Here is a 17,342-nt window from a genome sequence, read left to right as displayed (position 1 = left end):
CTCCACTGTAATCGATAATATTTTCACATATCGATCGTTACTGAAAGCGAAGCGGTTTTATTCTAAGGCAGTGACTGTGCTGTGGGCTCGCGCATGCGCAGTGTGAGCCCCGGAGCCGCAGGAGATCAGAGCTGGTGAGACAAATTTCACTTCGCAATTTATCCCATTTAATTCCACATTTGATCATTTTCTCCTCATTGAAGCGTCTTTAACCCGAACAGGTTTTAAAAGAGGGCGCGTGTCGGTGGGTTTTTACCTGAATGTGAAGCGTGTTCGACGCTAAGGATTTAAAGCTCAAAGCTGTTCATGTTAAAATATATAATAGCGCGCGTTTAATGAAGCTAATCGAGTGATAACACATTTGAACATGAAGAAATGGCGCTGGGGTCCGAGTCAGACGTGACATGCTAACGCCGCCGTGAGGTGGAGATGTTGGCGGAATGGGTGACAGGGTTCATTTTTCACTAAATGGGATTTTCACTGTGGATTTGAGACACGGATTTTTACACATTTCATTTTTGTTTTTGGCTGAAGGCTTTCACGTCCTCCGCCATTTTAACTAAAATGCTGTATTTTGACGTGTGTGGACTTTGATGCCTGCGCGTAAATACAGTAGTTTTACATTTGAAGGTCTTTTATTATTCACGCCTGTTAAAAAGTCATACGGGGTCATCATGGCTGTTGATGGGGGGGAACCCGTCTCTGTTCTGCCCTTTCTATTCAAAACACTGCTCTTCATTGTTTGTACTGCTTGTCTTATCTTGTCTAAGTTAGGAGAAATCTCCAGGAAAATATTTCTCATGTAGTTTTAACGTTGTCTTTTAATGGTTCTGTACATCCAGGAGCCATTTTAGGAGAAATGGCAGGCAGTAAATACACATGGAGATAAAAACGACATTATTTTATTTGTTCACAGCACGTAAGTGTGCTTAGATCTTAAATTATTTCCCCTTCCTGTCGATGTCCCCCTGTGAATTATTAATATGAATATCACAATAATACTCTTACAATAATGGAGTATTTAGAACAAAAGAATCCAGATAAATAAACTGATGTAGATAAGAGCTTACAGAGTCATGTCAGTTTAATTTGTATATCCAAAAATGACAATGTGCCTCAGAGTGATTTTTAAAAGATGGCATCTTCTTGACACTTGATTTGAATGAATAGACAGACATAGATAGATACCAAAGGAAATGAAGGCATCTAGTAGTTTAAAAATACACATACTGAACAAGAAAAGCACTCAAGAATTACCGAAGTATAGATGTATGTGTCTAGGAGGCTGTTCCAATAGTCAATGTCATAGGAGGTGGACAGTGTAAAATTATCATTTCGTGCAAAAATACTAAACTTGAGTGCATTTACTACTACTAGTAAATTGTAAACTAAGTGAAGAAATTGTAACTTAAATCCAAACATGTTGTGCATAGGTGCTAATGTAGCCAGTAACCATATTAATGGTCAGCAAAAAGTTATATAAACATAATGGAAAAAAATGAAAATGGGAGGCAGTAAATAACCTTATCATTACTTTATTTGTAGAGCACTTATCTAAACAAGGTTACAAAGTGCCTCGCAAAAAATGAACCAACTAAAAATAAAAGGTATTCAATTCAGTTAAATTTTAAAGGCCAAATCACAACATACGGTCAAGACCTTAAAATTATTTGAGAAACCCAACAGTTCCCACAATGAGCAGCACTTTGGTGACTGTACAAATAGACACAAAGTCTATCAGGGGCTTTGTGGTTATACAATTCCCTCTATAGGTTTGTTTGTTCATAGCTGCAAAGTGTGCCTAGATTTCACCTTGTGTTGTTTTCCTGTGCATTGTATTGATATCACATTAATACTCTTGTAATTGATAGAGTGAGTAGTAAAAAATGATTCAGATAAATCAATAGATATAACAAAAGAGCATAACTATAAATTAAGATTTCTTACCAAGTCAAGTCAGATAAACCAAAATCACTATGTACCCCAGAGTGATTTTCAACATACAGCATCCTCTTGATTTGGACGAATAAACATGTCACAAAAATCACTAAAAATTCACATTGAACCTCAACGGGAAAGATTTTTCCAGGATGTTTTTATACAGGACCCAAACCACAAAACCACACCCTGGTAAAGCTGTAAACTTGTCACCCTGTCAGTCCTATGCGTTACACTGTTCCTCATACTCTTTGATTTTAAGCGCTCCGGAGTAAGGGACAGGGTCATGAGTGCCAAAGTGAACATGGAGGCTCAACCCAAAGAAGAGCACAGATCTGTGGATCCGTCCTCCTCGTCTCCCAGTGAGACCGTTCTCATCTGTGGGAATGATGGTGTGGCTAAGAAGGCCCGGCCACAGCCACAGCCCCAGCTCCAGCTCCAGCTCCAGCCCCAGACCCAGCCCCATCCGCAGACCCAGCCTCAGACGCAGCCTCAGACCCAGCCCCAGCTCCAGCCCCAGCCCCAGCCCCAGCCCCAGCTCCAGCCCCAGCCCCAGCTCCAGCCCCAGCACCAGCCCCAGCCCCAGCTCCAGCCCCAGCCCCAGCCTCAGCCTCAGCCTCAGCCCCAGCCCCAGCCTGAGCCTCAGCCCCAGCCCCAGCCCCAGCCTGAGCCTCAGCCCCAGCCCCAGCCCCAGCCCCACACCACCACAGCTCTACTCCTTCCAGGTGAGCACAGGTCTGATTTTGTTGGCGAGACCATCCTTTAACACATTTTTTGACAAATTGAATTTCCTTTGAGATTATAAAGTGTTTAACAAGGATGTGACGCGACCCGCTGGTCCCTTGTGACGCTGCCTTTGGCATCAGTAAAACTCCTTGTCATTAGAGAAGAAATTATTATTTCATTAATTAGTCGTCTCAAGTCAAAGAAAAAAATCAATCAGCTTATTTTACTAAGCTGACAGTAAACAGAATCTTTGTGTTTTGGACTTTTGCTTAAAGAAAGTAAGACAGCTGAAGATGATTTTGCAAAGTTGTGATTTGCATTTGTCACATTTTTGGCATTTCTCTGACCAAAAAAGTAATTGATTTATCTAAAAAAATAATCATCAGCATATTAAAATCAATAGTAACTGTTGTATTTTGATATAATAAGACAGAGAACATCTCAGAGATATTCTGTCAGCAGACGTCAGCATTAAGCACCAGTCAAAGACAAGACAAAGTCAGTGCTCTTTACAGTAAAGATGCAAATACAACATTAATTATAATAAAATATGAGGAAACTAATTATTCTATCTAAACAAAAGGTTTATTTTGAAATTTTCCCTTTTGTTGTCACTTTTGACCATTATTATAAAAAGCTCAATAAATGGCGTTTTATTTATCATAATTTCATTCATTTTCTTTTCCCCCTTGTGCCACAAAAAGGAAATTACTTTTTCTTAAAAAAAAAAAATTTAACAGAAAAGTGATGCGATCAAATAAAAACACTGTGTTAATTAAGTTGTATTCTCTTGGGTGAACTCAGACAGAGAGTTCATGAATCTGAACGCATCTCTCCTCAGCTCCTGCTCTTAGTCATCAGAAGGTGGAGGTGACTCCAACTGTTGCTGTGGGAGACCTAGGTAAAGGAGTCAGGGCCAATCAGACGGCTGTGCCCACCCTTACAGCACAAGTGGGTGGGGCTTGTAGCATCGTCCATGTCCTGGAATGGAAGGAGGGGATGGCGATCCTGCCCAGCAGCAACCTCAAGGTGAGTGATGTGAAAAATATACATATATTTGTTCTGCTACACAAAAATCCCTCACTCCTCACAGCATCTATTTCAGAGAGGATTTCCAGCTTTTTCTCACCTGCTTGTTTGTTTCTTTAAGAGCTTTATAGATTGTGGCTCACTTCATGGTGTCTCATTGATCTTATTCCCACAGCAATTAGATTATCACACATCACCAACTCCTGTTCACAAGATCAGCTGCAGCAAGAGAGGAGGACACTAAACACAAGGAAAGGAAACAGACATTTCCAAAACCAGAGCACCTTTCTGCATTGTTTATTCTACAAAATATAAGCTTTCATATCTCCCCATATGATTGGGAAAGGCTGATTTTAATTTGGCAACCAATAAATAGGTCAGGCTACAAATTACAATAGCTTTTATTTCTTGGCTTTAAGAGTAGGCAAAAATACCAACAGAAAAAAATACAATTAAAGCTTAAGGGCTGATCCCTGATAGTCCCGTCCCTGTGTACTCGTTGGATGATCTCACACCACGTGCAAGGTGGGGGATTGGTTTCTGATCTGACAGTGTTTCATGAAAAAGATCAGAGAGGCTCATCACTCATCTGCTCCTTTCTCAGTGGCTCAGGGAGGCTTTTACCACTTACCTTTGAACACAGTGATCCTGTATCTGCAGTAAATGTGTAACGAGTCAATGGAATTTAACTGATTAAAATCGTTAACTATTCAGCACTGGAACTCGTTTCACTGGGTCAGTAGGAAAACAAACACAGTAACAAAGCCAATCAGCCAGATAAACTAGATGTGATGCAACGTTTCTCACATTAAAAAGAGGGAGAGGTCATCAGAATGATAATAGCTTATTAAAATCCTGACTCATTAAAATGATCACATTTATTTGTCCTCACTCAGAGTCTCAACTGGAAACAACCTGCCACAGTACACATTTAATAAATGTCTGATGAATTGTTGAATAGGCATCATAAAACCTCAGGATACATTTTGACAGATGGACTCATTGATGCGTGTGTGTGTGTGTGTTGTAGTTCTGTGTGAGTGACATAGGAACGCTGAGCACACTGATCACCCCAGGGACGACCAGCAGCACAGCTGAATTAGCAGCAGGGACTTCTGGGAGATCCGCTGATGCAGAAGGGGCTCCAGCAGACAAGCCAGGTAGACTCATAGTTGCATAAGGTTGTTGTATCATCAGGGACTAAGCAAGAAATACTACATTTTAGATTGAGGTAGTAGCTGCCGATTTCAATGCCTGACAAAAAAAATATCAAGAAGTACAGTTTTTTTTGGTTTTTAAATGGACCACATGTTCACCTCATATATAACATTACATATCTGATAAATAATGATTTTGTATTAAAAGAATAACAAATACTAATGTTGCAGGTGTTATGATAGTTAAGGACTGCTGCTTTCCGTATATCGCAGCATGCCCTTTTCAACAATGACTAATGTGCTTGAAGCTGAAATAAGCAATAATTACATCAGATGCAGCAGAACTCTTCTTGACAAGTGAAAATAATGCAGCTGCGGGTTCGTGTTCAAAATATCAATATAAGATGTTTGGAGAAACTAAATTCAGCTGAAAAGTGGGTACAAGTAATCAATAAGTTTAGTCAGAAGCAGTGGTGGGTAGAGTAACAGAAACAGTACTCAAGTAAAAGTATTGTTACTTTATAATTGTAATGACTCAAGTAGAAGTAAATGCACTCATAAAAATAAGTACTTGAGTAAGAGTAAAAAAAGTATCTAATAAAAAAGTAATGTAAAGTGCATTTATTGTAATTAATTCAAAACTAGGCAAATGCCAAAATACATGCTGTTAAGCACAGTTTGCTCTTAAACATCATCAAAAAACTTGTGCACATGCACTCAATTTCCATAACAAACTGAAATTTAACTTTTAAATGTGAACCTAATTAACGTAAGATATGAAGACGCGGACATTCAAAAATAGAAATAGTATTCCAATAAATTAGACAAAAAAATTCTATACTATATAATAAACATCTTCTAAACCAGGTCATAAGATAAACAGGTGAAGAGCACAAATATAGGCACGTGTTGTTTCAGGAGTGGCTTAGATGCAGTCATTAAAAAATGATGTGTTCCACTAAATAAAGTAAATCTTTACAATTTAAAATATGTAACATAAATTCATGCATGAAATATTCAGTAGCCTTTCAGTAATAGACCCTTTGCTCAGCTTTTTCCACGTGTTTTTAAAACATCCATCTTTTGAATCGAGGTCTCGCCTATTTTCTCCATGTACGGCACGGCTCACAGCGGAATAGACACTGAAAATGACCTATCACCACAGTTTTAATGTTTATCTGTTTAATATGTCACAAACATAAATATTTGCTACATTTCCTGTACCCCTTTCAAAGTAAAAGCACTACAGCGTTTCTGCTGTTCAACAAGGTTTTGTTTTAACAAGATATTTGGTGTTATTGCAGGACCGGAAGATGTACGGTTTCATAGCGTAGTATCCTCGCAATTAGTATAAAGCTGTACTTTTATTCAAGGAAATACAGTGATCATACCAGAAACCTCACATTGCAGCTCCGCTACAGACACACAGCAGACATGCTGTGTGAAAAACAGACATATGTGACACGCAGCAGATCCACGGATCAGCTGTTAGACTCACGCAGCCAGTGCCAATCACAGACATGGAAAAGTAACGAGAAGTATGTGGCCCAATGAACGGAATAGAAGTAATTTTTTTAATCAGAAATGTAATTAATTTAACACCTGTTCCTGATGTGACAGATGTGTCAGCCCCTGTAGGTCCCGTGCGAGGTGCAGCTGTGGAGCCGGGGAGGTTGGTTTCCGTCAAACCTGAAGTTCAGGTCGGATCGGGACAACTTAACCATGATCCCAGAGCGCAGAGGCCCTACACAGAGGAGCTACGAAGAGAGCCCATCACTGACAGGTGTGTTCACGGTGGCTGCTTCTCCTGTATAATCTCTCATACATCTCCAAATACACTGTTATATGTATATGTATATATATATGTCTACCTACTCATTCTACAGAAGTCTGTCTGTCTGTATGTGGAACCCATAACTCGCAAACTGTTCATCTCATCGGCTTCACACTGGGCTTGTGTGTGGTTTTTGGCCCAGGAAAGTGCAGTGTCAAATTTAGTGGGATATAGAAATTTGATAAACAGGCAACCAGCTGAGTGTGCAAGGTAGAAATAAACTTCATGATTACAAAAAATGAGAAAACGGTTCAGAGTGTGGTGATGTGTTTAGATGTGAGGAACAGTATCTGTGCTCTCTGCACCTTAGGAGGAGCGTTGGCGTGGAGAAAGTGCCGGCAGGTGGCAGGGTCTCCTCCCTTAACCCTGATCACCTGAAACCCATGAGGAAGAGGAAGAGGAAGGAGTACCTTAGTCCCTCTGAGGAAGACTCCGACATGGAGGGCACGGTGGGACAGTCATTTTACCTCCCCTTAACATCTGGGTTAGGGTTTGCCAGATGCTGTGGTATATGAAGAGTTTATTCCAATGTACATGACTATGGCATTTCATGACTGAAAGTATTGTGAGTGACATGGTGGGAAAAGCTGACTGAATAGTCCTTGCAAATAACACAAGATTATTGTTTTCGAATCAAAAATCAGCTTTAATTCAGTGACTGTGTCTGAGGCTTGACACTTACGCAAGTTTTCTTACATGTTTTTTAGGATGAGAAAATGGATGACTCTAAAGCAGACAGTCGACACATCAGAGCAGGTTGGAATAATAATTCTTTACATGTCGTTCTGTTGGTCTCATTTCATCTTTGCTATAATTTTTGGTTAATTTCTTTCACTTAAGCAGGCGACATCTTAACAAGTTTAATAATGATTACATATCTCTGATGATATAATGCAATCCCATCAAACAGCAATAAATTATGACTCTGAAATGACCTTCAAGTTAAAAGTTGAAAACAATTTCCGATTCTATTGAAAGATGTGTTTTGTTTATTATAATGCATCTTCAGTACATTTTTTTGTGAGACAGTTATTTCAACCTAAAGTTGTAGTTGTTGTTTTTACAATATTCTACTTTTAGATGAAAGTTGTTTTGAGAAGTTGTCTGTAATATTACAGAAGCAGCAATCTTGCAACATTAGATTGAAGAATCTGTTTCTTTCCCAGTCTGACTTATTGTCTGTCATCTGTTCCACTATTGAATTCTTTTAGTTCCTTGGGTTGGACTAATATCTTGTTGTCATGCACGTTAATGAATTCATTTGTGTTTTTGGTGAAGCTGGAGACACTAAGACCGAGCAGTGGACGTGGGCTCTGTATCTGGAGGAAACCAAAGCAGTTTTTTCTCCCAACAAGCTTTTCCAAGAGGTATGTTAGACTTTAATATTCAGACTGTAGCTTCAGCCTGAGCTCATGCTACCTACGCACAGCTTCTCCCAGTATACCCATGGTTTTTATTACTGCCTCTTTTACGACCACTGCAGCTATCTTTATAGGACAGGGGAGACCCAGTTGGCATTGTACATCATTGTCAAGGGAGGAGATGAGAAATGTAAATTTAGCTTGGAGAAAGTGATGCATGCAGCCAAAGACTTGCATTTTATTTTGTTACTGAGGGTACGGTCGAGAGTGTTCTTGGAGTGGTTCTATTTTAAAGAAATGTATTCCTGTAACTATCTAACCGTTTTGCAATCTGAGCTTTGCCACAGACTATTTGTCCCCAGAAAAATGAAATAAAAATCCACTATGAGAACATTTCTGTAATCTCTGCTCGTCAATTTGCTGTGTTCTTATCTTTCCTCTGTTCTTTGTCCTGAGCCAATTTCCCCACAAGGATGATTTTTATTTCACTTAATTTTATCTTTGTGTCTGTTCTGTACTGAAATATTTGCCCTTTTATCCTGCGTGTCCAGTCTCAGAGAGTGCCGACAGTGAAGAACGGCTTTAAACAGGGGATGAAGCTGGAAGGCATCGACCCACAGCATCCGTCCATGTACTTTGTCCTCACTGTGGCCGAGGTGAGCCACACGTACATTAACACGGTCGATGGATCTTAATGACCAGGGGGATTATTTAGAATTAAAAATCCCCTTTCAGTCACTTCGCAGGCTGCTTTGCATGCATGAGGAGTCCAGCCAGGTGTCACCTCCTTCAGCCTGGCTTTGTTTTTCTCTAACGTGGCATGTCATTGTCCAGGTCTGTGGTTACCGGTTGCGGCTCCATTTTGATGGCTACTCCGACTGTCACGACTTCTGGGTGAATGCAAACTCTCCCGACATCCACCAGGCAGGCTGGTGTGAGAGCACAGGACACAAACTGCACACTCCCAAAGGTCAGAGGTGACAACAAAGTGTACACAGACCAAAGACTATGTTTACCCTTTCAGAGGAGGAAGCTTATCCTTTAAAAGAATAGTTGGAAATACATTCATTCACGTTCTGGCCAAGAGTTAGATGAAAAGGTTGATACCACTCTCATGTCTATATGGTAAATATGAAGCATGAGCCTGCAGAGAATTAGCTCTAAAGATCCTAGCTTTAAGCAAAGGTAACACATTTATCTAACAACAGCAGTAAAACCGTAATTAACATTTTGTATCTCATTCATTTAACCTTTACAAATACAATAAGATATAAAGTGTTATTTAAGTCTTTTTCAGACATGAACTCTGGAAAATGTCTGTTCATTGGGGTCTGGACTTTCTCTGAAGTTTACCTTTCACATTAGATCAATGCAGCAGGAGAAACATTTACAACAACACAGAAATCTCAGGGCGTGCAGGTGAGGGCTGGTGCAGATCATGTTTTTGTTTACAGCACATCAACACCAGCATCTGGCCTCATCACCAAAGGCTTTCCTGACATCTTTTTCTGTGTCTTCTTTGAGAATGGCACCGCGTATTCATCCTGGGATATTTGTATTCTTTAAAAAAATTTCAGTTTTGGGTCTCTTGCATGTTTAGAAACGTCATTAACATGCCCACTCGCTTGCAGCGACTCCTCCGGAGAATTTCCTGCTGTTTTCTCACATGGGCTCATTCAGACATTCTCCAGAGTTTTTAGTAGAGAGCTGGTAATTGAAACTCTGGAGAATGTGCTTAGCCTCTCACTTGGACATTTGCGTTCTCATGTGCATACCCTGCAGAGAAATTGGGAGATTATCTTGAGTTCGGTGAATGAAAGCAGCTCAAGTAAACTTGTGAGGTGTTCGCAGGTGGGTTTGTTTTTACCTCTGGACAGAATCAGGCAAACTGTTTCCCCCTGTGTCCTGTAGAGATGAGAGTGGCATCACTCCTCTCATCTAACTCTGGGCATGAAAGCGAATGAGTGCTTTGTCTTGAATAATTCCTCCAAATGTATTTAATGTTTTGCTGCTTTTCCGGACAATGAATCAAGTTAATTTTGTGTTTTTCTGTCTTGTCTCTGCAGGCTGTAAAGAGGAAGAGTTTACCTGGACCAACTACCTGAGAATGACTAAAGCACAAGTGTCTCCCAAAGAGTTGTTTGCCAGTCCTGGCAGGGTAACTGCTGCTATACAGTATAATATGTTGTATATAATATGTAATGTAACATCTACAAGCATGGATTCAAGTGGGATGATACGTTTTTAGTTGAGGTTTCTAATGTTTGTGCTTTCTGCTCAGATTGACGTGAAGTGCAGCTTCGAGATAGGAATGAAGCTGGAGGCTGTCGACCGCATGAACCCCTCCCTCATCTGTGTAGCAACTGTCACTGACATGGTGGACTATCGTTTCCTGGTTCATTTTGACAACTGGGATGACACCTATGACTACTGGTGGGTCTTTCTGAACTCATTAGATTTGGGAAATGATCAAATTACTATGATACTGAGCAGCTATGGAGAAACTGAGATATGTGTAGAAATTGTTGAAAGCGCACTGAGAACAGTCCTGTGTTGTGCATTTCCCTTCATCAGGAGAAAAGTGCTGTTAAGGCCTCTCACTGTTGCAAACTGAAGTTTCTCAGTTAACTAACATTTGATGTGTTTATCCTAAAGCACCCATGCACCTTTGTTCCTCTCAAACAGCTGCTGGAGCTGTAGGGCTGCACAACTTCCACTTCAGTTGTGCTGGGCCTGCATTCATCTAAACCTGGCCACTAAGGGACAGAACAGAACTACTTGCAAACAAAGTGCCCAACACCCCTGACATATAATCCCCATATGAAGTGGCTTTGGCTAAAGTGATAGCAAAAAATTGTCTCGTTATACATCCAGCAGACAAAGAGAAACCTTATCGAATTTTGAATTGGTGTTCTCCTTTATGCTCTGATTTGGTCTCAACTAACCCCTTCACCTTCTTTATCAGCTGCTAACTTTGTCTGTCCTACACATTTATTAGTATATATATATATATATATATATATATATATATATAGCACACTTCAATAGAAAAATCCGTCCTTTAGAGCGAATGACTCTGGGTTTATTTATACCAGCATCTGTTAAAGATACACCAGGATAATCACATCTCATTAGCAGCTCTCACTCAGTTGAGGTTGCTCTTTCCTGCCAGCATGTGGCATCCATGTACCTCAAATGATTTTCAGAGCATAACTTATATAATTGTTTCCTTTTCAAAAAAATTGACCAACAATAAAATATATATAAAATAAAAAACAATCCGCATTATATTTAGAGTTTTAAAAAAAAAATTGGGTTATGCAGCACTGCAGTATACCTTGTCATCCGACCTGTTCAGCAAATTCCCACATATTACATACACGTACTCAAAACAGCTCCCTGGTGCTGCAGGATTCAGTGTTAGTGAAACTAAACCGGTTAGTAAACATGTCACAAAGCATCAGGTCGGCAGCTCTTTTTGTGCAGCCTCCTAACTCATTTAATTCACCAGGTTGTTTCCCTTTACAATGAAACTGCAGCATTGCTTCTTCATTACAATTTCATACACCAACTTTTCTGGAAAACTTTTTTCGAGAAAACCTAATGATGTTGTCGTTGTTGACTGTCAAAACACACAGGTGTGATGCTAGCAGTCCGTACATTCATCCGATTGGTTGGTGCCAGGAGAGGAACCTGCCCCTAACCCCACCCCAAGGTGACCATTGTGTTTCTTGTTAATCAGTGATTTAATCATATTCATAGTCGACTGTGGGTCATTTACTTCAAAAACAATCCTGTCCAGTTCTCCTCCATGTCCTCAACATTGCCATTTTACACTCTGCAAATGTAAACAGTACACACAGAATGTATACATGTGAATGTGGCAAATAAATATGTGGAATTTACTGTGCATGTACATATAAGAAATGAATGGGCAACCAGTGAAGGAGCTTGGTGAAAATGTGTGAGGCGATATGTATGAGCTGAATGATTTTTTTTCTATTTTTGCTGCTTCAGATTACCCAGACCAGGCCCGGTTCTCCTGGTCTCACTACCTGGAGGAGACTGGTGCTAAGGCTGTGGCTGCTGATGCCTTTAAAGTGGTGAGAGCAAAGAACTGTTTTGGACTTCATTCACAGTATCAATCTGTTGAATCTATCTAAGAATGGTGCAAGCGAAGCCACTGCTTTATTGAAAGGAAATTGTTCTTCCCTCATCTTCTCCAGCGTGTGGCCCACAGCTTCCAACCTCAGATGAAACTGGAGGCCGTGGACAAGCGGAGTCCTGGTCTGATCAGAGTAGCCACAGTGGAGGAGGTCGAGACTCACCGCATTAAGGTAATACTCTGAGCTCTAACTGTGTGTACTTGTCAGTTGGGGCTTTGGTGCTAATGGTCTTGATTGTTCCTCCTTCAGGTCCATTATGACGGCTGGAGTCACGTCTATGATGAGTGGATGGACTCAGATCACCCAGACATACATCCAGCAGGCTGGTGTGAAGCAACCGGTCACCCACTGAAAATTCCTCCAAGGGACTCCAAAACACAGGAACCACACGGTAGCAACTACAATACTTTATACACCAAAAGGTTTAGTGTGTATGATTTAGTGGGATCTAGGGCCTTCAAACAAAAACCTGAAAGGTCCTCTCTGGTAGAACCAGTGTTTTGGTTTGTCTGTTCTGGGCTACCGTAGAAACATGGTGGTGCAGCTTTGGGGACTTTGTGGAAAAGCACTTGCTCCTGATGTAGATATTAAGGGCTCATTCTGAGGTTACAAACAGTTTTTAATTTCATCTGATTTAACACTCATGAAAACGTAAGTATTAATATTATTTTCCCCTTCAGGCATTAGATCCCCCAAAATCCTACCCACTGGACGTAACTCAACTTGTACTTCTTTGAAAACTGAAAATCAGTCTTTTTCTAAATGGTTGATAACATAAAATCGTTCTGAGGATATTGTAAACCTGGTATTCAATTTCCTCTGTCAGGCCACAGAGTACAATGTAAATGATAATTAAACTGGTTTATAGAAACGTGAAATGCTAACTGAAATGACAATAACTCCTTTAGTATCTTTTTTAAAGCACTTAAAAAAAAAAAATCTATTTACCATTTTGTATATTTCATGTATGTTGCTGATATACTCTGTTGACTGATAATCGTATGTGCTGCTGAAATAACACCTTTAGATGTGTTCTGTAGAAAAAGCACAGGTGTAAATAATACGTCTTTTCCTACTCTGACCAGTCAAATGTATCTAGCCTGTAGAAATCTGCACTGCTTGTTAGTTCATAACAGAAATAATGTCACACCGGGCAGCATGGGATGAGGGTTTGTTGAACGTCCTGCTGTGTGTGCACATGTGAGGCCTCATCTGATTTTATTTGTGTGTTTGTAGGTGTGAGGGAGCCTCCTGCTATCGGTCAGTCTGTCTACCCGTCCTCTGTTCCCTGCAAACCCATCAGCCACCCCAGATCCAACAAGTACAGCTTCCACAACAGGTTCTCATCAGTACCTGAGATAAAGACATTGAAAGTGTTTTCAAACTTTGAAATAATGGTGTGATTGTTGATCTTCTTAAAGTTAGGGTTGGTAATCCTATAAAAGGCAAGAGCTGGGTGCATTTTTGAAATTAATGCACCCGATACATTCCACCCCCTCCCATCAGCCCTCTTGTCAGAGTTACGCCCCCCAAAACACATGGAGGTGCACTGACATCTGCTGGAAGCCGACTTTTCTGTGACCGGCTCGCTAACCTCTGGCCATCGTCTTTGCTCCTGCAGTGTATTTCTCCCTGAATGAAGTCTCTTCTGAATGAAAGGATTGGTCGTGTTTATTACAGTCCTGCGAGGGCCACTGGCATATGTTTCTGTTTTTCCAGGCCACTTTATTTATTGATGGTCCCGAGGACGTGAAGAGTATTTCAGCAAATAAGATAAAAACAACTTACCAACCCTACCTTGAAATTTTACTGAGGCCAGATTTCCATTTGATGGTGATCATCTGTCATTTAAACAGGAAGTGTCCGACTCCAGGTTGTGACGGTTCAGGCCATGTGACTGGTCGTTTCACTGCTCATCACTGCATATCTGGCTGCCCGCTGGCTGAGCGTAACCAGGGCAGGCTGAAGGCTGAGCTGTCAGACTCGGAGTGCAAGAGGAACCTCTTCTTTGGCCAGAGGACCAAGAAGACCCATTACCGTGGCAGGTAAGCATGTTTGTAAGCATGTGCGTACTTGCATGTGTAGGCTTGATTTTCCCACGTGTATGTTTTTCTCTGTTTTCAGGATCGGTCGTCCTCCCAAATACAGGAAGAACCAGCAGAGAGACTACCAGAGTGAGTTTTGTGCTGATCCTTCTTTGACTGAACTTTATTAACACAGCAACATGTTTGCTCCTCTATCATCTTCCATTACATTTACTTTATCCACTAGAAACAGTTTTCTATCTCTGAAGCCTCTGAGAAATAACATCTGCATACACACACTCAGGCCTAGTTACCTCTGTTTTTGGTGATTTTTTAGTTTGTAAGCAAGATTACACAACAATAACAGACTACCACAAAAGTTGGTGGAAGGATGTAGTATGGGTCAGACAACAACCCATTCAATTTTGGTGCGGGTCCAGGAATTGTTTTTCACTTTCACTATAGATGAAAAAATTTGCCATATTTAGGGAACTGATATCTATGATCGTGTGCAGCTTGATTGACTTCAAGGAGACTGTTGGTCTCTTAGGTTTGAGCTGCTCTAAGTACCATTCTAGTTGTGTCATTTCACAAAATCGAAATTTTTTGGGAATTACTACTTTGTTTCTACTGTTATGATGTGTCAAAATCTGAAGTGTTCATATATTGACAGGTTTTTATGTGTATGTTTGCCCTAAGACATGTCCTCAGAAGTGTATCCGTCACTGTTCATGTCGGCGCTGAGCGGCCAGTCAGACAGGACTCTGTCTCTGTGCTGGGAGCAGCACTGTAAACTGCTGCCTGGCGTTCAGGGCATTCACGCGAGCCAGGTAGCGGCATGGAACGTTGAAGAGGTCAGTGAGTATCATTGCTTACTTTCTTTTTTATTTATTTATTGTTATTATTTTCTGACTGTTTTGATTATTTCTACTCTACGCTGCAGGTCTCCAGTTTTGTCCAGAATCTAATCGGCTGTGAAGAACAAGCTCGTCTGTTTAAAGACGAGGTGAGACCACCGAGTGCTCGTGAATAAAGCAACACAACATCATCATAATTAACTGTCATGTTGCACTGTAGACACTTGTGTAGGGAAAATACTTAACCGCAGGCTCTCATTTTCAGGGCTGAATACGTGCTGCAGAAAAAGTTATTTCTTTTATTTTGTTGACCCCTCTGTGAGTATGACCACTGACATCTCCACTGTTGCCTCTCTGCAGATGATTGACGGGGAGGCCTTCCTGCTGCTCACCCAGACCGACATTGTGAAGATCATGAGCATCAAGCTTGGCCCCGCCCTCAAGATCTCCAACGCCATCCTCATGTTCAAGAGCACAGACGAGGGACTCAAGTGATCCCCCCCCCGCTCATTGGGGGGTGGGCGTGGGGGGTGGGACCACTAATCATTATGTGCCAAATTCATTATATTGCAGGGACAAAGACCCTGACCCCTTTTTTCATGTGTTTGGTGTCCTGTACCCATCAGAGAGGGGGGTGGGGGGTGGGGGGTGGGGTTGAGAAAAAGGGAAACAAGGCAATGCATATATATTTTTGGGGAGTAATGGAGGAATGTCATGAAGATGATGGACAAACTGTGAAGGGTGGCTAAAAGGCGGCAGAGGCAGATGAGGGGCACCAGCAGACGTTTTTTATAGTTTGGTGGATTTACAATTGATGAGTTTGGTTCAGTCTCACAGTTCGATTTTTACCAAACTACCGAACATCACTTGTTTTGAATATACAGCTGTCGTGGCACCTGCTTCTGGTCGCTCTTCTGCAGAAGCGTCGTGCTGCAACTCACGGCCGAACTGGAGCTTCTCAGAAACTGATTTAATATGTTTACTACCTGAATGAGTATGGTTCCTTTTAATTCAAGCTGTTACACGGGTCAGTTGGAACTGTACTCAGACCAGGTGAGGAGCCAGAGAAAAAAAGAACTTTACACAAGACCTCATTTTCATGAAAAACTGCTGCCTATTTGGACAAAAGCATTGGTGGAAGAAACTGAAATTCCAGATGTACTAAGAAGAATTAAGGAAAATATAAATGTTGTTTAAAAGATAGGACTGTGGGCCGAGGGACACGTGGCCAGTTTAATGCAGCTGCTGAGGCTGGTCAGTGAAGCTGCTACAAGCTTCACGTTTTGTGCAATATAAAAAAATTGAGACAGACGTACTGTATAAAGCAACACTTCATATTGCTGCTCCTTTGTTATCAGACTAATTCTAATGGAATACGATGGAAGTTAAATAAATAAGCTACTTTGTTCAGACTATCAGAGAAAGCTGTAGTGTTGTGGCAGATGAGAGAAAACCGTGAGCTCGTCATTTGTTTTTTCTGCCTCCAAATTCCCCACATTGTTTTCTCTCGCTGCATCGTTACTGTGAACGCTGAAGGGATAACCAGAGCTCTCATTTAAAATCGTACCCTCCAATCTAGAGTCAGAAACAACAGTGTTTTTACTTTTGCAAAAAAAAAAATTGTGATTTTCTTTACAAATCTTAATAGATAAAAAGGACACTTTGCATTGGCATGTTAGCACAACTGTGAAACCCAGGTGGATTTTTACACAACGATGTTCTCACACTTGGTCACTAGAGAGTGCAAAAATCCACATGTTAGCACTATAAACATGGATTTGACATGGAGCCAGTGGAGCTGCCTACTGTTCAGAGATTCAGAGTGTTTGTTCTTCAAAATGTTTACATTTTATGTCAGAATAGGTTTAAAAAAAAGGTATGGATTTGATATTGTTAGATAAAAGTTATTTTACTGGAAAGTTTTAAGGGCTCCTGGAGTATGACTTCTTTGTGTGTCTCTCTGGTGGGATTTACATGTATGTGTGTGTGTGTGTGTGTGTGTGTGTGTGTGTGAGAGAGAGAGAGAGAGTGTGTGTGTGTGTGTGTGTGTGTGTGTGAAGATAATCTCGGGTCACAAATGCCATTCAATCCATATGAATTAATAAACGTCCAAAGCTGTCTTGTCTGATTCATAGTCTCTGCTTCTTCTTTTATATGATGGATTTCACACACACACACACTGCATTTCCTGTGCTTGTGCAGGTGTGTTCTGTGCGTTGCACTATTGACTATAAACTTATTGTGCTTGCA

The 17,342-nt window shown here is 40.8% G+C and overlaps 1 protein-coding gene across 1 annotated transcript; it reads left to right on the top strand.

The window, feature by feature from the left end:
* Positions 1 to 37: 37 nt before the first annotated feature.
* l3mbtl1 (L3MBTL histone methyl-lysine binding protein 1) lies at positions 38 to 17,220 on the top strand. The gene is made up of 23 exons (XM_034590438.1): positions 38 to 134; positions 2,201 to 2,344; positions 2,603 to 2,663; positions 3,506 to 3,693; positions 4,724 to 4,853; positions 6,471 to 6,633; positions 6,995 to 7,133; positions 7,392 to 7,440; positions 7,963 to 8,051; positions 8,597 to 8,701; positions 8,880 to 9,015; positions 10,112 to 10,203; positions 10,327 to 10,478; positions 11,684 to 11,760; positions 12,063 to 12,148; positions 12,272 to 12,382; positions 12,461 to 12,602; positions 13,448 to 13,550; positions 14,068 to 14,256; positions 14,336 to 14,385; positions 14,935 to 15,089; positions 15,179 to 15,241; positions 15,453 to 17,220. The coding sequence occupies exons 2-23, from the start codon at positions 2,225 to 2,227 to the stop codon at positions 15,585 to 15,587; spliced, it is 2,535 nt and encodes an 844-aa protein (XP_034446329.1). The 5' UTR covers positions 38 to 134; positions 2,201 to 2,224; the 3' UTR covers positions 15,588 to 17,220.
* The last annotated feature ends 122 nt before the right edge of the window (positions 17,221 to 17,342 follow it).

This window comes from Hippoglossus hippoglossus, chromosome 7, assembly GCF_009819705.1.
Source record: "Hippoglossus hippoglossus isolate fHipHip1 chromosome 7, fHipHip1.pri, whole genome shotgun sequence".
Classification (NCBI taxonomy): domain Eukaryota; kingdom Metazoa; phylum Chordata; class Actinopteri; order Pleuronectiformes; family Pleuronectidae; genus Hippoglossus; species Hippoglossus hippoglossus.
This window is presented reverse-complemented; position numbering and strand designations above follow the sequence as displayed.